Consider the following 26,000-nt stretch of genomic DNA (forward strand, 5'->3'; position numbering starts at 1 on the left):
ATCCTCCTTTTTTATGTTTGAAACTTTGATCTTGGCCTTCGTTGTTTTTTCTAGATACGTTGTTGGATCTGTGGCAATTTTTTCGTATGCTGTGTCGTTTAGAAGATCTGTTAATTTTTGTCGTAGTCATCTATATTCATTACTACCGTGGCGTTACCTTTGTCCGCTGGAAGGACGATTATTTCTTTGTTTTTCTGCAAATCTCGCAACGCCTCTTTTTCCTCACGTGTTAATATATATATATATATATATATATATATATATATATATATATATATATATATATATATATATATATATATATATATATATATATATATATATATATATAGGGTGTCCCATAATTAATTGGACATTAGCTAATGGGTGATAGCTGACATCAAAATAAAGCGTTTGAGCTCAAATTGCTTAGGCAAAATGTTGCTAGTTTTCGTTCTACAGGGTGATTCATTAATATTTTTTATATTATTTTTAGGGATATATTGAAAACTATTCAACCGATTTAAGTAAAATTTGGTATCTTGCTATTATTTAGTATGCTTAATATGAAAATGATATTAGTTTTACCGATGACACTAGGTGGCGCCACCTACTATAACATTGGTTTATTAATGGGGCCATAATTTTTTTTCCCGCCCTGTATAAACATTCTAGGAAAAAAACACGAAATAACATTCAATTCTACACAAAAAAGGTATTCTTATTTTAAATCAAAAAAGTACACCGTTTTCGAAATAAACGTATTTTTTAGAGAGATTTTAGTGCATAAAATAAAAAAATTTTACAAAAACTTATGTAAATTCAAACATTATTCAAAAGGTCTTAAATAAAAGTGAATATTAAATATATTAGTAGTAGATAATTTTTGCAAACAAAATGCATATGATTGAAACAATTATTTTTATTAAACCTTTGACTCAGTAACAAATTTAAAAAAATCAGAAATTAAATTAAACAATGAAGTGAATATAAAACAATTAACAAAGTGAATAATTCAAAACGAAACGAAAAAAAATTACAATAAGTGTTCAAAATGTGCACCATTAGATAAACTACATAATCTAAATCTTTTGTGTAAGTTTTGTCTTATTTTAAATAATGAGTTTCTTTGGGCCCTAATTACGTTAACTCCCTCTACAATATTTTGCCATAACTCTTGACGGTTATTTATTTTTTTTTATATAAACAAGTGACTTTAGGTAGCCCCACAAGTGAAAGTCTAGGGGATTTAGTTCGGGACTGCGTGCTGGCCATGGATATACACTACCTCTACCAATACACCTTTGAGGATAAATTTCATCTAGATAATTTCTAACTTCTAGGCTATAATGTGGTAGTGCACCATCATGCATGTACCAAGAGTTCCGTCTCAAATTTAGAGGTATGTCTTCTAAAGGAGTTGGTAAATCTTTTCTCAAAAAATTTAGATACGTTACTCCGTCAAGCCTAGTTGGTAATTCGAATGGTCCTACAATACAATCCCAAATATGCCACACCAGATATTTATGGAAAACTCGTGTTGAAAATGATGTTCTTGAAATGCATGAGGATTTTCTGTCGCGTAGGTATGGCTATTGCGCCAGTTAAATACACCCCTTCTAGTAAATGTGGCTTCATCGGTAATAAAATTTTATTATAAAACATTGGATCGTCTAAATACCGCCCCATCATAAACTGACTAAATCGGAGCCTTGCTGGAAATCCTGTGGTAAAAAATTCTGTACTGGAGTAAAACGATACGGATACAGATTTTCTGTCTGTATTATTCTTGACACTGTAGATTTGCTTATACTAGTGGCCGCAGAAACAAGCCTTGTACTGGTTTCTGGATCTTCTGCAACACGCACAACAATTTCATCCTCCATATCCGCATCAATTTTATTACTCTCGGTCTTCCAGCATTCCTGTTTTTGGGATGAAATGACCCTGTTTCGCCTAATCTGTCGAACAATGATCTAATAGTTTTATGGTTTGGTTGCCTTCTATTGGGATAAAGTTCGAAATAGAGTTCAGCTGCTTTACGAGAACAAAAATTTTCCTGGGCATACAAACAGATCATATCGCGCATTTCTACATTAGAAAATTCACTATGACGTGGCACTTTTCTTTATCTTAAGTGGTTTATAAAAACTTAATAGCACTTTGACAAATAATGACTCGCACTGCACTTTGACAACTAATAATAAATAAATTCGTAGTTACGTCTTGACGTTGTCATTAAGTTCAAAGCATACTTGTTTTGCAAAAAATTAAATAGAGACATGCATCATTAACAAAATACGTTTATTTCGAAAACGGTGTACTTTTTTTATGTGAAAGAAGACTAGGTACCTTTTTTGTGTAGAATTGAATGTTAGTTCATGTTTTTGAAGTTATACTTCTTTAGGTGCAATTGGGAGAAATGTTGAGAGTGAATTTTTATAAAAATGTGCTAGTTGCTAAATCTTTGAATTTACGTATGTATCAGTGCAAATAAAGTGTGAAAAAAATATATTTTATAATTTTTGTGTCTTTGAATTTGTCTTCGTCGCATATAGGATAATAGATATTAAAATATGATGATAAGAAGATTAAAAGGCAATCTAATATTATTTGTAGATATAATCTGTCAAAATAATTCACTTTAGTATGAATTTTACGGCCATAGCACACTGGCTACACCAGTTGTCGCTCGAAAACGGGAGTCAAGCAGTGTCTACCGGGGTCACACTTGGATGGGTGACCGCTTAGGAACATAACATGTTATGTTATTGCCTTGCTTACTTTTTTTTATTTTCGGTATTATTTAAGAAAATTTTTAGGAAACTTGTAAGTATTAAAATTAGTTTAATATTTAAATAAAACACAAATAAACTGTTTAAAATATATTAATTTCGTTGAATATAATAGAAGTATAACTTCTTACCTGCGTACAAAGTACGCACATATTCTTTTTTAATAATAGACTCGCACTGAACTTTGACAACAAATAGTAAACAAATTCGTACTTACGCCTTGACTTTGCCATTAAGTTCACAGCATACCTAGGTACCTGCTTGTTTTGCGAAAAACAAAATACGTTTATTTCGAAAACGGTGTACTTTTTTGATTTGAAACAAGAATACCTATTTTGTGTAGAATTGAATGTTATTTCATGTTTTTTTCCTAGAATGTTTATACAGGGCGGACAAAAAAATTATGGCCCCATTAATGAACCAATGTTACAGTAGGTGGCGCTACCTAGTGTCAATGGTAAACTAATATCATTTTCTTATTAAGCATACTAAATAATAGCAAGATACCAAATTTCACTTAAATCGGTTAAATAGTTTTCAATATATCCATAAAAATAATATAAAAAAATATTAATGAATCTCCTGTAGAACGAAAACTAGCAACATTTTTCCTAAGCAATTTGAGCTCAAACGCTTTATTTTGATGTCAGCTATCACCCATTAGCTAATGTCCAATTAATTGTGTGTGTGTGTGTGTGTGTGTGTGTGTGTGTGTGTGTGTGTGTGTGTGTGTGTGTGTGTGTGTGTGTGTGTGTGTGTGTGTGTGTGTGTGTGTGTGTGTGTGTGTGTGTGTGTGTGTGTGTGTGTGTGTGTGTGTGTGTGTGTGTGTGTGTGTGTGTGTGTGTGTGTGTGTGTGTGTGTGTGTGTGTGTGTGTGTGTGTGTGTGTGTGTGTGTGTGTGTGTGTGTGTGTGTGTGTGTGTGTGTGTGTGTGTGTGTGTGTGTGTGTGTGTGTGTGTGTGTGTGTGTGTGTGTGTGTGTGTGTGTGTGTGTGTGTGTGTGTGTGTGTGTGTGTGTGTGTGTGTGTGTGTGTGTGTGTGTGTGTGTGTGTGTGTGTGTGTGTGTGTGTGTGTGTGTGTGTGTGTGTGTGTGTGTGTGTGTGTGTGTGTGTGTGTGTGTGTGTGTGTGTGTGTGTGTGTGTGTGTGTGTGTGTGTGTGTGTGTGTGTGTGTGTGTGTGTGTGTGTGTGTGTGTGTGTGTGTGTGTGTGTGTGTGTGTGTGTGTGTGTGTGTGTGTGTGTGTGTGTGTGTGTGTGTGTGTGTGTGTGTGTGTGTGTGTGTGTGTGTGTGTGTGTGTGTGTGTGTGTGTGTGTGTGTGTGTGTGTGTGTGTGTGTGTGTGTGTGTGTGTGTGTGTGTGTGTGTGTGTGTGTGTGTGTTGTGTGTGTGTGTGTGTGTGTGTGTGTGTGTGTGTGTGTGTGTGTGTGTGTGTGTGTGTGTGTGTGTGTGTGTGTGTGTGTGTGTGTGTGTGTGTGTGTGTGTGTGTGTGTGTGTGTGTGTGTGTGTGTGTGTGTGTGTGTGTGTGTGTGTGTGTGTGTGTGTGTGTGTGTGTGTGTGTGTGTGTGTGTGTGTGTGTGTGTGTGTGTGTGTGTGTGTGTGTGTGTGTGTGTGTGTGTGTGTGTGTGTGTGTGTGTGTGTGTGTGTGTGTGTGTGTGTGTGTGTGTGTGTGTGTGTGTGTGTGTGTGTGTGTGTGTGTGTGTGTGTGTGTGTGTGTGTGTGTGTGTGTGTGTGTGTGTGTGTGTGTGTGTGTGTGTGTGTGTGTGTGTGTGTGTGTGTGTGTGTGTGTGTGTGTGTGTGTGTGTGTGTGTGTGTGTGTGTGTGTGTGTGTGTGTGTGTGTGTGTGTGTGTGTGTGTGTGTGTGTGTGTGTGTGTGTGTGTGTGTGTGTGTGTGTGTGTGTGTGTGTGTGTGTGTGTGTGTGTGTGTGTGTGTGTGTGTGTGTGTATTTATCTCTAAGAGAGGATTTATTTTAAAATTTGTTATTTATTTTGAAAATATACTAGCAACAATTAAAATGATTAAAATAAATAGGTTTAGAATACGTATTTACCACTTTTTGCTCTTGATATAATAGTCTAAAAATTATTGTTTTCACTCAGTTCCCTCTTTCTTTTTATTTCATCTTTTTATGTTCGATTCGTTTATTGAAAGCATAACTTTCTTATCGCAGGCTAAGAAAGGAGCGGTGGATCGCGGAGAGGTGTGAAAAAATAAAAACAACTGTAACTATACAATTAAAATAAAATAAAATAAAAAAAATAAAGTATATATATATATATATATATAATATACGAAACCTAGAGCTAAGCTTAATACTATTACAGGAAGTCATATTAACTAACAGTCTTCTGGGTTGAACCGCGTTTCAACGGTTATCATTGTACCGAGCTGTCGACATCCACTTTGATGTCTTCTTCAGGGCTTCCGAAGTCTAAGTCTCCTGAGCTCCTAGACACTACTACACTGGTCACTAACCAATGCATTACTGGTACTGGGAATAGAGGACTGTTCATTTATACCGTCGACGTGGTTTGGTTGTAGGTTGGCGTGGGGGTTAGCTTGGGATTGACGCGGGGGTTGGCGCGAATATTTCTGACAATAAGAATATGATTCAGGGTGGAGATTCAGTGGTTTGATTCATATTTTCTTTATGAGAGGTCTCCAAGTTGAAGGTAACCGTATGCCGCCATCACTTTTATTGAGACAATTTGACCTTTTTTCAATTTCTATGGCTTTTCGGATAATTTTGGTTTATAGAAGCGGATGAAGGCTATTGTTCTAGAGTTTTCCAAATCAATTTTGTGACCTGTATGAAGATGGTGTTGACCTAGAGCTGAAATTGAGTCGGAATTGCGAACAGAAATGTAGTGTTCATAAATCCTATTTTGGATTCTACGATTTGTTTGGCCTATATAGGATCGGGACAGTCTGCACAAGGAATTTCAAATACTCGTTCATTTGTTGTTCAATATTGTCTTTATTCCTATTGATTTAAGTATTTTGTCGATTTTGTCAGTGACATCTTTCATGTAAGGAAGAAAAGCTTTCAGATGATGAGGGTATAAGTCTTTGGTTTGAGATTGAGTAGGAGATTGATGTCTGTTTATGGCCCTATTGATATGATTTTTGCGGTAACCGTTTTGGATGAGAACTTGTTTTAAACTAGAGAGCTCAGCAGGTTTACTTGCATAATCGCAAAGGCATATTGATCTGGAGACAAAGCGTATTAATGACTGAATTAATTTGTGAAGGGGGATGATGAGAGTTGGTATGCAAATAACGATTGGTATGGGTGGGTTTTTGATAAACAGATTGATGAAAACCTTGGATTGGTTTTTCTTTATGATAACGTCGAGAAATGGTAGGGATGAATCAATTTCCACCTCTATCGTGAACTAGATACTAATATATATACCATTCAGATGGGTTTAAAAAGACATTAAAGTATGACGAATGACGAATGTATCGTCAACATATCGTAGCCAACATGTTTGAGCATTGATGTGGATAGTGCTCGAGTCTCGAAGTCTTCCATAAAGATATTGGCAATTACTGGAGATAGTGGGGAGCCCATTGGGGCACCATTTATTTTTCTGTAAAATTGATTTTGGAATTGCTTTTGCTGGATACTGTATTTAGTTATCAGAATGTTTAGAGTTTCGTCTATAGAAATGTTGGTAAAGAGTGAAACGATATTGAAACTTACTAGATGTTTGACGGTAAGATAGGGTATTGTTTAAGAAGTTCGATGAAATGAACAGGTAGGCGAATGAAACCATATGTTTCGCAGTCAATATCCCAAGCACACACATGAGATGAAAAGAATTTTTGACCAAGGATGGAGCATTTTCGGCGAGAGTTTGTAGAGTTTTGGCCAAGTACTTGGCCAGTGGTTGTGTAGGTCAGTTGTATGCTCTGACAATGGGACGTTTGTGTACTTCTGTGTGACAAATTCTTAAATCAAGAGGAATAAAGACAATATTTACCCCCAACAACAACTTTCATTTCTTATCCGATCAATCAAAGACAATATTCCAAATGAACAACACGGAGTTTATGAAATTCCTTGTGCAGACTGCCCCGATCCTATATAGGCCAAACACATCGTAGAATCGAACATAGGATTTATGAACATTCCATTTCTGTTCGCAATTACGACTCAATTTCAGCTCTAGGTCAACACCATCTTCATACAGATCACAAAATTTATTTTGAAAATTCCAGAACCATATCAATACCAGAAAAAAGGCCAAATTGTTCCAATAAAATGAGACGGCATACGGTTACCATCAACTTGAAGACCTCTCATGTCAGAATAGAAAACATGTAATATAATATATATGTAGTATAATACTAGCGAATACATTGTTTGAACTGCCAATCAGAAGACTATACATCTGGAAGTCACCAGAAGATCAAGAAGAGAGAACTTTAAGAAACCGTATAGGCTATGTGTTACTTAGACAAAAATACAAAAAAGCAATTATATCAGCGAAACATATCGGAGTGCCGATATAAGATCAGACCAATTAGGCCCAAAATGAAAATAATAAAACGAAGAATGACAGATGCACACATCGATACAAGTAAATTAAGGAACCCACTCATAAGACAACTCCTGACAGATGAAATCAATAATCGATGAATGAATGTTAAAGCACAAATTTTGCAAAATAGTGAAATAGATACAAAATGGTTATCAATAAAGACAGAAATAGATAAAAGTCAAAAACATTTTAGATTTAATGGAAGACAACGTCAACTTAAAAACAAAGATAATCAGATGTACAAAAAGTGGATAAACAAATAAAATACAACATTAAGCAAGCCAAAGAAGAGTCGTTAAAAGCACAATGCCCAGAAATAACAGAATTCCAGAAAAGGCGTGATAGTTTTAGCACACACAAAAAAATTAAAGCAATAACTCACAACAATAGAAAAAGAACACCGGCAATACTGAACATACAAATGGGAAACTAGTGTTGAATAATAATGAAAAATGAAAGAGATGGACAGAATACATCAATGAATTGTTCAAAGACAATAGAACAGAACAGATGGAAGTAGAAGTCGAAGATGGCGTGGTTTTATGGATATTATACGAGGAATTTAAAATGACATTAAAAAATGACAAAGCAATAGGTCCAGGCCAAATTCCAATAGAAAGCTTAAAATGCATAAATGATGAAATCTTAGACAGTATAGTAGACTTATTTAACACAATATACAAGACAGGACATATACTGAAACAGTGGTTACTGTTCACCTTTTGCGCTATACCTAAAATAGAAACGATAAAGACTGCAGTGAATACAGAACAATATCATTAATAAATCAAGTTCTCTAATTATTCTTGATAGTAATATATGGTCGTATAAATAAAAAACTGGAAGAAGGAATAGATGATACTCACTGTGGATTCAGAAACGGATTAGGAACCAGAGAGGTGTTATTTGCTTTTAATGTATTAAACCCAAAAATGCAAGAATATGAATGTGGATGTGCATTTTTGTTACGATTATTTTGAAAAAGTATTTGACAAAGTAAGATATGAAAAATTAGTTCAAATTCTAAAGACAAAAACATAGAGAAAAGGGACGTAAGAATAATAACAAACCTTTACTGAAATCAAAGAGCACACATTGTAATAGATAAGAACCCAGTTCAGAAATTGAAATCGGGAGAGAAGTTACGCAGGTATGTATTATGTCTCCATTACTATTCAATGTATATAGTGAATTCATTTTAGTAGAAGCATTACTGTCTGAAAGATATAAGATATGCAGATGACACCGTGATTATGGCAAGCTCTGCTTAACAATTCCAAGTACTACTAAACAAGACAAACAGTTACTGTGAAAAATATAGACTAAAAATGAGTGTAAAAAAATCTAAATACATGTTAATAACAAAGAAAATGAATATACAAACAAAAATACATTTGGGAGATGTACAGATAGAAAGGGTTGAAAAATAAAAATGTCTGGGATCTGATTTCAGAAAATATTGATCAAACAACAGAAATAAGGTTCCGTAATAGAAATAGCAAGAATTGTGTTTGTAAAATGAAAACAATTATCTGCAATAAATACTTTAGATTAGAGCTGAGAGTATGAGCTCTAAGTTACATGTTTCCGATACTACAATATGGACTTGAAAGCTGGACACTGAAGCAAGAACACATAATTAAGCTACATGCATTTGAAATCTTGTGTTATAGAAGAATGTTTAGAATAGCATAGACACAGAAGGAAACAAACACGGAAGTATTGCGCGAAATGGGCAAAGAATACGAAATAATAAACGCAATGAAATTAAGAAAATTACAATACCTGCGACACGTAATGAGGGGACAGCGACATGAAATGCTAAAATTGATAATACAGGGAAAGATAATAGGAGGAAGAAGTATAGGAAGGACAGTGTCATGGTTGAAAATTTTAAGGGACTGTTTTAGATGCAGTTCAATAAAATTCTTCAGAGCAGCGGTAGATATAGTAAAGATGATGATATTCAACCTCCGATTGGGAGACGGCACTTAAAGAAGAAGATTTGCACCTGGGCCTGTCGGTTGAAACAAGTCGATCTTGAAATTTTCAGTGTGTCTATGAGAAGCTTCGTATTTCATACTAAATATCCATGGTGAGTGATTTATTGTTCTAGTAAGCTTCAGAGTTTCCTCAATTAAACGGGTGATTGTGGTTGTGGTTATATAAACCACAACCAAAGGCAACATGATACATTCTATCTAGTGGAGACAATGATTTTCATGTGATTTTGATCATTTCTTTAGATATTTATCACCTATAATTACATATTTTATCATCTAGTTTATTTCTAATCTATGCGTTGTTGAGAACAATAAAAGTACGCAAGACTGCATACCTTGGACACATACTGAGGAATGATAAATATAGTCTTCTGCAGGTCATCATGCAGGGTAGAGTCGATGGCAATAGGTAGAAAGAGGAAGTCATGGCTGCGAAATATTCGGTACTGGACAAACATAACTGTAGACGAATTATTCCACGTTGCAAAAGACAGAGAAACTTTTAGAAATGTGGTCGCCAACCTCCGTTAATGGAGACGGCATAGGAAGAAGAAGAGATGTTTCTTTGCCAATTTATCTATTTGTCTAGATCGCATTTTCTCGCTAACATTTTTCATGTTGTTCTGAAGCTATTTTTTGTGGGATCTTAATGGAATTTACTAGTTTATTAGGAATACTCCACAATTTTACTTTAAAATAAATTTATTTGACGTTTGAATTTCCACTTCCACTTTCCACGGAAATCGATCTCAAAATACAAAACATTAATAAATTATAAAAATTTTGTTTTTGTTGCGTGGTAAAAAATTCCTCTAATAATTTAATTTCTATTCATATTGAAAATTCAGACATACGAGTATATTATACATTTTAAAGTAGATGACTTTAAAATTGTATTGCCAATATTTTTGAGTTGCAATATTTTTCATATATGTTTTTATCTATTATATATTCTTTAATTAAAATTGAAATATGCTCCCACAACTCTTGGAATTAGATATGGCTTATTATCCAAACAAAAGAAGAACTGCATAAATGTATACATAATCAAGTCCTCAATGTACCGCTTAGGGTATGGAGGTAATAAAAAACTAAGTATTAATTATTTTTTAATATTCAGGTTGCAGCACACAATTTACACAGAGAAGTTAGACAGTGGTCCGCAAAAGACAACGATCTCATAGCTGCAGCACAACGGATGGCTAAACTTATGGCTCGGTTATCTGAACTTGTCCATAACGATGATAAAGGTCAGTATAACTTTGCATGTCAAACTTTTCGTTGTCAAGTGTTCATATTTATGTATGTAAAAGAAGGGCTTCAAAGAAAGGGAAAAGTATAATGTATTAAATAATATATATATATATATATATATATATATATATATATATATATATATATATATATATATATATATATATCAAAGGTATTCAACTAGTGAATTCAGAGGTTTAATCAGTCAGTCAGGTTGGCAAATAAAAAAAAGAAGTCAACTACTTCATTAGTTTATTAATTGAAGACGTTTTGCCTTATATTTCTAAGGCTTCATCAGTTCTCTAAAATAACAATAGATAAAATGCGTTTATAAGATATACAGGTGTTAAAAACACACAAACTCTGCAGTTCATACGTCAAATAACTGTCAAAGTTAAACTTGATAATTAAAAGTTCTCCTATTAGTTTTTAATAATTGTGTGTATATTAAACAGTATTCAATAGTTATATTACAATTAATAAGTATTCAAGATTCCCATTTAGGTAGCCAACGGAGTGGTACGGTGGTTAACGTGTACGGAGTGTAAATAGCTCCCCCCTAAATGGGGGAAGCTTTAAAAAGAAAGACGCCGTTAGGTGTAACTATTAACCAGACAATGAGTGCAAATAACTCTAAAAGTGATGCGAAATCAGAAAATTATTTATCGGTCCCCGTACAAGACATGGATACCACTTTAAGTTCTGAGACAACAGCTGAAACCAGTCGTCAGGTCATTAGTGATAAAGAAAAGGATATTTATAAACAAAATAAAACACCTAAAGTTTTTAATCTAAGAAATGGAGATAAGTATAATTTGAGTAATATTTGTGTTTTTATCGAACGAAAAAATATTGAAAATGCCGGCCGTCTTCATCCCTTATTTGTGGGAGATATCTTACACAAAAAACTAAATGTTAACAATATTAACCAAATTAGATCTGTTGGAAAAAATAGAATAAAAGTTAGTCTAAAAACATGTTCTGATGCCAATGCTTTAGTAAACAATCCTCTTTTATCAGAAAATGATCTTGTAGCGTTTATACCAAATCATTTATTAGAAATTAAGGGTTTGATAAAAGATATTGATACTCAATTCGATACGAAATATATTTTAGATAACATAAAATCTCCTTCAACAGTAGTTGATGTTAAACGTACACATCGTAGAATAGAAAAGGATGGTGATATACAGTATGTCCCCAAAAAAACCATTATTGTAACTTTTGAAGGGAACACTTTACCCAGTTATATTTCAATAAATAGTGTATATTTTTCGGTGGAGCGGTTTTTTAGCAGAGTTACACAGTGCTTCAGATGTCTACGCTATGGTCACATTTCTAGGGAATGTAAAAATATTGAAGAGTTATGTATTAAGTGTAGTAATGTAAAAGCTGAAAATCATGTTTGTCACGATTCAGAAATTCGCTGTTTATATTGTAAAACAAATGACCACGTTTCTATTTCAAGAAAATGTCCTCATTATGAAAAACAACGTAAAATTAAGAATGTTATGGTTGAACAAAATATTTCCTTTATTGAGGCAAAAGAATATTGTGAAATGTCTTATTCTGGTATATCTGTAAACAATAGTTTTTCTATTTTATCCAACTCCAATTTTCCGCCTTTACCAGCGATTGAATCTAAGTCTGGAAATTCTAACTCCCTTTTACACTCAAATTTTAAGAATAATAGCAATTACGTTTTGCCCACCCATCCTATACGAAGTCCTACCGGCCATAGCAATAAAAAACGTCGAATTTCTAATGACACTCCTCCTCCACAACCGATGTTTCCGTTTCAGTTTGGCCCTAATCAACCACTGCCTCGAAATAATAATCCACCAAATTATCAAAATTTAAATAACAAAAACATTGTAAAGTCAATTGCAGATTTTATAGTTGAATTTTTAAAAGGTATTCATACCATTGAAGATATCAAAAATTTGAATAATGATTTAATTCAAACAGGAATAAATAAAGTGTTGGAGGACACATGTAAAAAGTAACCTTCACTCCATTACCAAAGACATTAAATATTTGTCAGTGGAATGCACGTTCTGCTGTTTCGAATAAAAATAGTCTAATGCATTATCTTGTAAATAATAATATTGATGTAGCAATAATAAGTGAAACATGGTTTAAACCCAAAAAAGTATATAGTTTCGTAGGTTATAATGTAATTCGTAAAGATAGACAAGATGGTTTTTCAGGAATTTGCATTTTGGTCAAAAAGTCGATTTCACACCTAGAATTAAGCATAGTTTCCAATTTTAATGTCGATCTTCTTGTTTGTGGTATTAATATCAAATTCAACAATAAAACTTTAAGTATAATTTCCGTTTATAGGTCACCGGATATTAAAACCAACACAACTGATTGGGTAAATATTTTTTCGCAGTTTTCAACTCCATGTATTATTGGTGGGGATTTTAACGCGCATCATGCTACTTGGGGATCCCATAAAAACGATTCTATTGGTAAACAACTCATTGAAGCAAGCAATAATTGTGATTTTGTAGTTATGAATACTGGCGAACCAACGTGTATTACCCGGCCAGGATGCAATGATTCTATGATAGATGTTACCTTTTGCTCCTCGGACGTAGCTAGTGATATAGATTGGGCAGTTTACTCTGACACACTTGGATCGAATCATTTTATGATAAAAATAACTCTTGCAATGCAGCAAATTCCGCAGGACATCACAATTCCGCGATATAGATGGAACCTAAAAGGAGCTAATTGGGAACAATATAAAGAGTTTGTGGAAGACTACTTTTATAACTTTACTGATGCATAATATCCAACCACCAAAGAAAAATATGCATTCTGAATCAATTGTATAAATAATGCGGCACAAAGAACTTTAAAAGAATACAGACCGTTTAAGTGCAAAAATCGAACACCTTCACCTTGGTGGGATGCAGAATGTGACAACATAATTTCTGAAAGGAAACATGTACTGCAAGTATACAAAGAAAACCCCACAAAAGATAATTTTCTTGCATACCAAAAATGCATGGCATTTACTAAACGAACATTAAAAGAAAAAGCTAAAAAAAGTTGGATTGAATGGTGTTCCAATCTCAACAAAAATACTCCAACTAGCATGATATGGAAACAAGCAAAAAAAATGAATCGTAAAACAATAAACATTGGTAAGCCACATAATGATGATTTAATAGATGAGTTTTTTAATCATGTAGCTCCCCAGACTGTTCCTTTCACTGTAAATATCGAACATACGAACTTAGATAAAAAACATTTTTTGGCAAATAATTTTCACATTAATGAACTAAATTATGCTTTAAGAAATAAAAAAAAGTACTGCCCCGGGTTTTGATCAAATAAAGTATCCGATGTTAGAGAACCTACCAATTATAGCAAAAAGTTTTCTTCTACAAATTTTTGATGAGATGCTTGCAGGTGAGTGCATTGAAGATTTTAGGAAAATTATAATCACACCGATTCCTAAACAAGGTAAAGACCCTAACTTGGCCCATTCTTATAGACCAATTTCTCTGCTATCATGTGTGCAAAAAACTTTCGAACGTATGATAAAACATAGGCTGGAATGGTGGCTACATAAAAAAGACCTGCTTACGCCCTGTCAATTTGCATACAAAAGAGGAGTGGGTACGCTAGATGCACTTACAACCTTAGTAACAAATATTCAAAATAATTTCTCTAGAAATAACTTTCTTCCAACAATTTTTATTGATATTGAGAAAGCATATGACACCTTAAACTTAAATATTTTGAGTAAAAAAATGATTATTGATTTTAACATTCCTAAGGCAATAGTGTATGCTATTATCGGATTATATTCAGAAAGACATGTTTATGTCAGGGATTTTAACAACCATTTATTAGGCCCAAGATATGTTTTCACAGGAATTCCACAAGGAGCTGTCTTAAGTCCTTTTCTTTTCAATTTATACACAGCTGACCTACATAAATTAAAGTTGGAAAAATATCCTTTTAAGATCATCCAATATGCAGATGACTTCTGCATTTACTGTGAAACAAAGAAGAGAGATGAAGCTTTTGGATTTTTAATGGATACCTACAACGTTGTAGAAATATGGTTGGAAGAAAATCACCTTCAGCTGTCGGCCACAAAATCAGCAGTGACCATTTTCAGTAGACATAATATTCCCAATATCGAAACATTTATAGTAAAACAGCGAGAAATTCCTTTTAAAAAGGTAATTAAATATTTGGGCATTATACTGGATCACAAGCTCACATGGAAATTTCACATAGAATATATGTTAAATAGATGTGAAAAAGGCCTAAACTTTCTGAAAATGACAACTAAAACTTGGTGGGGAACAGATGTTCAGACTTCCTTACTTTTTTATAGAACTTACATTCGCTCTATCATAGATTATGGATGTTGGTTATATGGATCTGCCAGCAAGAACTTACTAAACAAATTAAACATATTTATAAACCAGTGTTTGCGTATCTGTATTGGTGCCATGAAGACAACTCCTATTGAGCCCCTTTATGTTGAAGCACGTGAGCCTCCAATTTCTCTTAGAAGACATTTCTTGGCCGAAAAATTTTTACTGAAAATTAAACACCAGAACACTTTCCTTTATACCGAATTAACAAATTTAAACAATTATGATTTAACGAATAAATATTGGATTAAGAAAAATTCTCCAACCCTATGTGAAGCTCTTAGAGAAAACACAGTTTGTGCTGATGAAGCTATTAATTTAAAATCACACACAGATATAAATGATTTTGAAGCTCTCTTTTATAGCGTTAAATTTATTAAACCAAATTATGTTAACACTGGAAGAGCAAATAACAACATAATAACAAGCATCTTATCCAATTGGGATTACTACAGTACTATCTACACGGATGCCTCCAAATCAGAAAACGGTACAGGATGTGCCTTTTACATCCCCATGGAGAAGGTAGAAAAAATGTTCAAATTAAAAGCAAATATTTCCATATTTAGTGCGGAAGCAATTGGCATATATCAAGCCCTACTTTTTGTTTCTAACAGAGATTCCTCCGTTATTATTGTTTCAGATTCCATGTCAGTTCTCACAGCCATTAACCAACCTTTTGTACCAACCACATACTCCAATCCCTACATAATATTAATTAAAAAATTAGTTAAACACTTTAAGGAAAATAAAAAAAATGTGATATTTATATGGGCCAAAGCACACAGTGGAATTAAACATAATGAACATGTGGACCAACTAGCCAAATTAAGTATTTATTCAGTGGATACCACAGAATTTCTACCCAGTATTTCTGATTTGGTTGCTTCACGCAAGGCAGTTTTAAAATATAAATGGAGTGACCTATGGTCTGAGTTTTGTTTTACCAACCCAAATAGATACACTTCTTTACACACAACTGTCCCTGTTGCACATTGGCACAGAACTTATAATGTCCCTAGGCGTTATATAACAACCATATCTAGGCTTAAATTTGGACATGCTTGTTTTCCTGCTCATCTTGCAAGGATTCATGTGATCGAGAGTAAAAACTGTGTGGAATGTGGAGTAGAAGGTGACCTAGATCATGTAATTTTTGGTTGTGCCAAATATAATTTGGAATCCACCTTATTATATAATAATATAGTTCGTATTACCGGTAAATCTCCGTTTAACGTTTTATCTGCCCTAGCGACTCAAAATAGATTAATTTACGATTGCATAATCGATTTTTTGACCAAATGTAATATTTTTCTTTAGTTAAAAAAAAAATTGGTTTTTACTTTTTACCTTTGTTTTCTCTAATTTATATGTTTAATCCTATTTACCGTGGCCTAGTTCTGTGTATGTTATATATTATAATGTCCTGATGGTCCCCTGGACGTGAAACGAGTGACCCATGTTAATTGTATATGTTTATGGATATATATGTGTATGTATTATTTATATTTTTTCTCTTCTTTTTGTTAAATGTTGTAAATTTATCTATTTTAGTCTATTCGATTGCAAATAACTCAAAAACTTTTTACTGTACCTAATGAGATTAAAAGATTATGTAACTGGCTGTATGGCAAACTGTCGAAGCCATAAAAAAAAAAAAAAAAAAAAAAAAAAAAAAAACTCTGCAGTTAATACTGTTCAAATTCAAAGAAGATTTTTTAGATATTTAAAACGGACGTTTGGCTTCATTTAGAGATGTTACTCCAATGAAGACAAACAAAACACTAATTTAATGATATCTATGCAAACGACACGACGCAACAGAAAATTTAAGAGCCGTATGTCAACAATATTCCAAACCATGTGTAGGTTTGAGACACAATTATTAACTTCTACGGAGGTCGTTGAATAATTAGTTGGTCGGGTGGATTTGTATGGCGGAAATATTTGATTTTTTCAAACTTGGAAATATGGGGTGATTGTGTTATTATTTTAAATGGAAAATAAGCCACATTTTAACTATAGAAATAATTGGTATTATTTATTCCGTAAGATGAGAGAGTGGTAAACCTGGCTCAAATTGTCGATGTCAGTTCTTTTGTTTATTGCAGATGGGTTCTTGAGGATCTCACACATTTCCATAAAGGAGCGTTTCTGATGGTTATTTTGTTTCGCCAGTATTTTGATATTTGTGAAGTCAATGTGATGTTTGGTGGAAACGCCACGAGGATTTGGAGAGTCTAATGTCACTTTTATTTGAACTTATACGCCCTAGAAGCGACCGGCTGATCTGGCCAATGTAGCAGGAGTTGCATTCAGAACAGGGTATCTGATAGACAACATTCGTTTGCTGTAACTAGCTTAGTGGAATTTAGATTTAGAGAATAACTTTCCGACGGTTTTGGTATTTTTTAGGGATATTTTGACGGGTAAGTTTTTGAATAGCTTAGTAAACTTGTTCGTAATGTGTGGGAAATAGGGAAGAAAAGCATATTTAGTGGCTGGTTCTGAGGTTAACGGGGAATTGGTCGTCTGGAAAGATACGGACATAACCAGCAACACGAAACTGCGCCTAGTAAAGACGCTTATCTTTCCTATCGCTACCTATGCGTCAGAAACCTGGACCATTAAAAAGTCCGACTCACGACGTATAATGGCCTTTGAAATGTGGGTATATCGTAGAATGATGCGCATACCCTGGACAGCACATCGCACAAATGTCTCAATATTAACAGAACTCGACATCAATTCTAGGCTTACCACAATCATCAACCAAAATATATTGAGGTACTTTGGACACATTACCAGACGAATGGAAGGCATGGAGAGGTTGGTGGTTAAAGGCAAGGTAGATGGTAAAAGAACTCGAGGAAGATCGCCACTCTGATGGTCAGACCAAATAAAGTGCGCTACCGGTTACTCACACCGCGCCCAGGAGAGAGAAGAATGGATAGCAACCATTCCTCAAATACCATAACATCACCACATCCTTACGAAGGATAAAGGATAGAGGAGGCGGATGCTATTGGATATGGAGGCTAGTATTGCACGGTTAAGCGTCAATATCCTCCATAACCTCCATACCCAATAGCCTCTATATCCAATATCTAAAGACCTAAAAGTATTTTACTTATAATATATTAGCCTTTTTTGTTTCTATACGAGTATAACAACATATTTTAAATCTTCACCCTGCGACATACATGTATGCCATATGTTCCTGGTGCAAGTATCTTTATCTTATACCTGGTGGCATACCTACATGTGAGTCATGCAAAAATTTTTCGTAATTTCACTATAATTATGATTAATAATTACTCTTGTGGGAGTTTTATTAATAAATAAAAATTAATGGGAAAATCCCATTAGGTGGCTGTATACCATATTTAAAAAACTTATACAGAAGTAAACAACTTCAAAATTTGTATATTGGTATAAAAACATTCAATTTAAAACTTGTTACAAGTGTCGTCCAAAATTGATAGATACATAACGTTTTCGAAGTTGGCCTGTGTCGTTTTTACTGACAAGAACCACGTGTTCAAATCGAGCAAAGAAATATGTTGCTCTTTAAGTATTAACATCTTAAACCATTGTCATCGACCTAGGGTCGCATTATAGTTTAAATGTAAATATGTAAAACCATATATTGATGTCTCCACTGCAATTTTAGTGTTAGCTACAAGTACCAAAAGAAGGCACTGAAGATGATCTGAGTTAGATCGAAAACGTTATGTATCTATAAATTTTGGACGACACTTTTAACAAGTTTTAAATTAAATGTTTTTATAACAATATACAAATTTTGAAGTTTTTTACTTCTGTATAAGTTTTTAATTAATAAAAAAAACTGGTGTAGCAGTCCCGTGAGACTGCCGGTAGAAGTTACACTTTTATACACGCGTTCGCCGTTACAAATTTATATGGGAGTCAATCTTCACAATCATTACATATGTAATGCTGTAGGTAAGAGAGAGCAGAAAGAGAAACAGAATTAGTTATATAGGTATATAGTGCATCGTTTGCTGTATATAAACATTTGACGTGTAATAGGAGTATAGTAAATGAAGGATTGAATCAATATTTTGATGAAAATGTATATTTTTATTTTCATATATGTATGAAAGGAGTTGAATACAAAAAAATTTTTACACATACTCTTCAGTAAAATTCATTGTTTATTTTGTTATTAATATTAAAATACAATACAATACACTGCAGCATAATTCAATATAATAATACAATACAAATTAAAATGCAATATTCATAAGTATTTAAAAATGACAGTATACATAACTTACTTACGCATATGTTTAATTTACCATATTACCTATAATAAAATAAAAATATTGTTTCGTGATACAACTGTCAATTTGTCTGACATTGACAAATACAAAATTTGATTGTTGTTTGTTGTGTATATAAGTACACATTTGAACTTTCTTGAGATATTTACAAGTTTTAATTTATAATTTCGACATCGACATCCTACAATGGACAGGGCTAAATTTTGAACAGCTAATAAGAACAGTTGAAGATAGAGAAGAGTTTAAAATTGTAGTAGCCAACCTCCATTGAGGAGAGGGCACTTTAAGAAGAAGAATTTATAATTTAACATGCCTAACGAGGCTCAAGACAAATCTGAACAGAATGCAAAAATAATAATATTAATAAATATTAAATATATTTACAAAAGGAACATTTTATTACATTACATATTACATTATTCTCGAGAGAAAATATATCTTCTGTCTCTCTCTTACCTATATCTTACATATGTAATGATTTTGCCGATTCACTCCCATACAAATTTCCAACGTCGAACGCGCGTATTCAAATATAACTTCAATAAGTTTCATTTCAGAGTATAAGTCTCAGGATCGGACACCCGCACGGAACGTGTTAAAAACGTAAATGATGTATCCTCGATATGCTCAATGTTCATATCTGACTTACTAAGAGTGATATTTTCTTTTTATTGATTTTCTCTTCTAATATGGGTAACCAGATCTTACTGCACTCTGCCGAGAATTTTGCGACGCACTTGATCCGATTTGGCATAAGAGCCGCTTCTTTTATTTTTCTCTTTTTACCATCAGTATCTTTTAGGACTATACTTGAATCTTTTATGAATATTTTTAGCCAATCTTTTAATTCATAGTGACTTTTTAATTAAAAATTAGGTAATCGTGTGGGGAAAAAATAAGTATGCCATTATATTTGCCTTTTTGTTTTATTAATAAAATTCTTATAAGAGTTTTCAAAAACAAATATACAGGATGAAATTTTTTCTATGAACAAAACGAATTAATTTTTTAAAACCGGACCTGATTTTTTTCCAGTTTAAATAAATCAAACTGGAAAAAAGAAAAACTGGTTACTTTGTTAAATGTTAAAAATTAAAAGTTTGTTTAAAAAATTTAATTTTGCAAGTAAAGTTTCAGTTTTTACATCTATGGTTCACTTTACTAAACTTTTAATTCATAGTCAAATTTAATTAAAAATTAGGTAATCGTGCGGGGAAAAAATTAGTATGCTATTTTAATTGTCTATTTGTCTAATTTATGCAATTCTTATCAGTTTTCAAAAACCGTATACAGGGTGAAATTTTTTCTGTGAACAAAACGAACTAATTTTTTAAAACCAGAACTGATTTTTTTAAGTTTGAATCAGGTACGGTTTACTTGTTAAAAAAAATTGTTCAAAAAAATTAATTTTTGCGTGAAAAGTTACATTTTTTATGTCTATGGTTCACTTTGCTAAACTTTTAATTTACCAATTTTTAGTCAAATTTAATTTTTTTAATTAAAAATTAAGTAATCGTCTACAGTTTTATTGTCTATACAGCTATCCAATGGTTGTACGTACAAGTCTGTAGCTTGAAAAATATAGAAGTTATTACAATTGTTTATAAGTAAAAAACATACCCTTTTTTCAAACGTTTATTTTGTAAATAATTTCGATGAAAACTCAATATGCATTTAACTTCTGAGATAGTCTAAGTCTTAAAGAATCCTATGAAATGTGCTGAATGTGTCTAGCATCATGCATAGGGCAAGCTCAATAGTTTAAATAATTAGCCTCAGGGATAAACAAATTAAATAACTTATAAAATATTTGACTGATCGGGGGGAAATTTCGCACAAATCTAAAAGATGGTAATTCCTTGATGTTTAAATGTATTAATACCATTTTATTTTGTTAATAAAAAAATTATATAATATATAAATAATAATATAATAAATAAAATTTATAAATTAGTGCAAAAAAACTGCTTTTTTGCAAATATCTCTGTAAATTATTTATCAATTTTAATTAAAAAAACGGGAAAATAAAGATATTCTTGACATAAAAAAATGACATAAATATTGTTTATTTAAAATATAAGGGAAAAAATTTATAGACAAAAAATCAAATTGTGACCATAAATTATTGCTTAAAAAAACACAAGGTAAAACTAGGAGTATCTTTTCATCTATTCATCATCTAGTATCCCCCACCTATGTCTTAACAGCTTCAGATATCTGCGAAACATTTTTCCACCTTTTTTTTAACCAGACTGGGCTAATATTGTAATGTAAATATTAATGTAATTTAATTGTAGTCTACTAATATGTGGCTAATGACAATCTGGTCGATGCGATTGCTTAAATAAAAAAACATTAAACAAATAAAAAAACATTAAAAATATAACTAATACCGCTTTTTACAATAAAGTCGGTCTAATATCAGTTTTTAAAATAAACTAAACCACAAAATATAATTTTTTTTCCGGTTTGCTTATAAGCGATTTTTACTTTACTTTTACTTTATTTAAATTTTGACAACTAAAGCACAGTTGATTTGTATCTTAGGATGCCAATGATTATTAAATAATTGGTCATGCAAACGTTTTAAGAATTTAACTATAAAAGTTTTTTTTATTTAAGGTTTTATTTATATTTTATTTAAGGTTCTAAGAGGGAGTTAATAGCCACAGCCAAAGCTATTGCCGATGCCAGTGCCGATGTAACACGCATCGCTAAACAACTTGCCAGAGAATGCACTGACAAGAGGATTAGAACTAACTTACTGCAAGTTTGTGAGAGAATACCTACAATCGCTACTCAGTTGAAGATTCTTAGCACAGTAAAAGCTACTATGTTGGGATCTCAAGGTAATGATTCAATATTTTTTATTCACTTTAATGTAGAAAACGGTGTAAGTAGTTATGATATAACAACTATGTCGGAATAATAACTGTACAATACAAATAAACGGTCTTATATTCGCTCCGTGCGTGACCATGGTAGGGGTACTTTGAAACGATGCCAGCGTGCGTAGCGGCAAAATATGACACAATTGGACCTACCTTTTTACGCATAAATTTTATCAAAAATGTGTTCAAATACATATTGCGTATTTAATTGTGCTAATAATAGCAAAAATAGTAAGTGTAGTTTTAATAGGTTCCCAAAGATTACATATAAATTAGAGAAAAGAAAAAGATGGATCCGTGCTATTAATATGAAAAAGTAAATATCACATAACTTCATTTTTATGCAATTGAAATAGGAAAAATTTAAATAATTTACCTTAAATGATATTTTATAAGGCTTCAAGGCTGCAGAGTGCCTGATGACTTTAGCTTTTATATCGTAACTTTTACTATAACTGTTTTTAAATATATGCTCTTTCACGTGAAAAACTTGATTTGCCAGTACTAGATTTTTCCCTTTCTTTTCCGTTTGTGGTTGAAAAGATATATTAAGTTCCAGTTTTTAATACTACATTTATTTTGTACATAAACTGAAAAAATATAATTAAAAAGTTAATTATTAATAATTATTGTCAATTTCACATGAATTTAACAATGTCAAACATATGTCATATGTTTAACCTGAAAATTGGTAGGTTCAAAACTCTTAGATGAAGGCGGTAGGTGTCGCGTCAGTCACGCACGGAGCGAATAGAGGTAATCAATTCGAGAGAGTTCGGGTAAACAATCGACGAGTCGGAATCTTCTTTTTATAGTTTCAGATTATTCCCCTCGCATTATATAGGGGTCAGGGGGTAAAATGACCCCCCTAAGAAAAAACTTCTTAAAATGGCAAAATATTTTTAAACCTGCATTTTAATAGGATAAACCCCTAAAAGAGTAATTTATCTTAACAGAACACAATTTTTTTTGAAAAAGATCTTTATTCACTTTTTAAAATACACAAAATAAAAAAAATAGCAACGGGATATTTTACCCGCATGTTGGGGATAAAACGATCTCTTCTACAACAAAAAATATAATATAAAAAAAATGTCTTCAAAACCTAATCTTTCTCTGAAATATAGCTAACGCAAAGGGAACATTACAGCAATGTTCACAAAGGAATTCATCTTTGTCGTCTTCAACTCCCAAACACAATTCGTAAGCCCATTCCAAACACTTTTGGCATTGAATCCATCCGTCAATTGAAGTAAAATATTCCTCGGAACAGTAGAGACAAGTTGCATGTCTGTAGTTCTCTTCTGAATCAGAAGAGTCGAATAGACTTAATTTTATATTCTGTTGTTTTGGTTTCTTATCTTTGAGTGTCTTCTTATTATTTCCATTGTTCCTTTTAATTGCCTTTCCTTTTGCTTCTTTCTTGTTGATGTCCTCTTCAAGAGCAGTTTTATATGGCGTGCTAGTTAACACTGCACTTCCACAAGATCTTCTTTTTGTTGTTTTTCTCTTATCTTGAATTTTAGGAAAAGGTTGGCATTCTTGTGGTGTAACTGTAAACGATGAATTCATTTCTTCTTCTCGTTTTAAGCTGGGCCCAGGCTTACGATTCTTGCACAGATCGTTTGTTTCGCTAGAACCATTATCTGCTTTGGAGCCTGTCGATAAATCGGCTACTTAAATTAGATGCTTGCACCCTGTAGAATTGTAGAGATTTGATATCAAAAAATATATTTTTAATGTAGTCTACTATTGTCTAAAAGATTAACATAGCGAAATATTTAATTTTGATATACAGGGTTGGTCGACATTCGGAATGAGTATTTTCTGAGTTTTCTTAAATGGAACATCCAGTATTTTAGTATTGTAATGAAATGTTATTTTATGATACTTTATTATTTATTAAGCCTTTCCTAACTGCTTTAATTTGTGAGTTATTCGTGATTTTTGAACCAAACATTAATTGCAACAAAAAGTAGGTGAAATTTTATCAGGAACTAAAAAAGACATCGCTAGAGTTCGTAAGCGGGTTCTAAATGTAGCAACATATTTGTTCAACTAGTTTGTACAGTTAAGTATGATATACAAGTTGGTCCATACACAGTTCATTTTGCCATAAAAAATGTATGTCCAACATGTTGTGTATAAACAAAGTTTCAACGTGTAGGGATAAATATTACATATAATTTTTGAAAAAACAAATCGAAGGTATTACACGTAACGATAAGTGTATGGTGACAATATTGAGTGAAATGTTTGTGCAGATATGTATAATAGTGTAGGATAATGATTTTTGTGCATTTTTAGATTTTAAGAGAACACGGTATCTGTAGAAAGATAGAAAGTTAGAAAAGGTCGCCTACACGTGCAATCGTGAAAATATGTTGTCTCTAAAAAGAAATTGTGCGGTCGTTATAATTATAGACCAGCTGACAAACAACAAAAGAAAACGGTTGTGTTTAAAAGAGTGGTATCATAAAATGAGTCAGTTTTCGCATTTGAATTTGTTAGCAAAGTTAAGGGTTTCAGAAACCTCTCGTTTAAAAAATTATTTACGTATGGATGATCACCAATTTAGGTTTATTTTGGAATCAATAGAATACCGAATCACAAAACAAAATACTATAATGAGACAAGAGATCAGTGCTAAGAAAAGATTAACAGTTACGTTACGATTTCTTGTAACAGAAGATTTTATGAGGATTTAAAATTTAGCTATGCTATATCTCCCCAGTCGTTAAGAATAATTATTTCTGAAACATGTCGAGCAATTTACCAGTCATTAAAAATGAATATTTACAGGTAATTTTTAAATATACTATATTGGTTGTATTTATTACGAATGATACGAAAGTATAGTAGGCTACAGAATTAAAATAAGCAAACGAAAAAAATTATAATTCTCATACGTGGGTATCGTCTTCACTTGGCAGAGGCGAACTTTCATAAGCAAGAGTGGCAGAGTGTGATCCAATATAAATATTAGAACTATCTTCACTTGTAAGAGTTGTAGCTGAACAAGATGGCTCTGCAGTATAACGTGAAATGACTCCAGGCACATTCCATATCTGCATAAAAGTGCCAAATTGTGTGTCAGTAAGAGTGAAGCATGTTTAATGATATCGCAAATTCTTCCAAATTTTTGCCTTCGCAAAATTCTTTTAGCTATGCCCATGGCTAACAAATCCTTAGAAGAATTATGCTACGCCTTCTAATTGGCATATCGAGGGCAAGTTATGGTTCTCTTATGATCCTTTTCGTTCTCAGAAACAATTCAATAGTCTGTGTGTTTTGTATATCCATTAACCCTTCAATTCTAAGAACAGATATAATTTTCTCGCTTCCTAAAAACTTACGAAAATTAAGTAAGTCCCTTTCACCTGAATCGCTCCTAAATTCTAAAGTATAACGTATTTCGAAAACTATTACTTTATTTGTATATTCAAGTTAAGCAGGTCAACTCGGCGGTAAGTCGTTTATTCAAATTATGTCTTGGAACTGTCTCGCTAATTTCGATTTTTTTAATTATAGACTTCATTCTGTTTGCCTTCATACATCATTCTAGTATCTCGTATTTTGCATCTTGGATTTTGCATATCGTATCTTATATTCGGCATATTGTAAGTTGCATATTGACTATTACATCTTACATCATACATTCTACTGCTGCATATGTCGAGCCGTTGAGTTCGCTTAATATCATCCTGCCGCTGTATTACCTATGACACTGTGTGTGTTTCTGTTGACAAAACCGCCGAATTGTTTATTGGTGCCAGTCCACAACTACTGCATCCTTACCTAACAACATACCTCTCAGACACGT

The 26,000-nt window shown here is 32.7% G+C and overlaps 1 protein-coding gene across 1 annotated transcript in view; it reads left to right on the forward strand.

Moving 5' to 3' along the window:
* Vinc (vinculin) overlaps window positions 1-26,000 on the forward strand; it is a 453,217-nt gene that overhangs the window by 376,055 nt on the left and 51,162 nt on the right. The window contains exons 18-19 of the mRNA XM_072537619.1: window positions 10,437-10,566; window positions 21,932-22,135. Coding sequence (XP_072393720.1) covers window positions 10,437-10,566; window positions 21,932-22,135 — 334 coding nt within the window. The remainder of the gene's footprint in view (window positions 1-10,436; window positions 10,567-21,931; window positions 22,136-26,000) is intronic.

Source organism: Diabrotica undecimpunctata, chromosome 7 (assembly GCF_040954645.1).
Source record: "Diabrotica undecimpunctata isolate CICGRU chromosome 7, icDiaUnde3, whole genome shotgun sequence".
Taxonomy (NCBI): domain Eukaryota; kingdom Metazoa; phylum Arthropoda; class Insecta; order Coleoptera; family Chrysomelidae; genus Diabrotica; species Diabrotica undecimpunctata.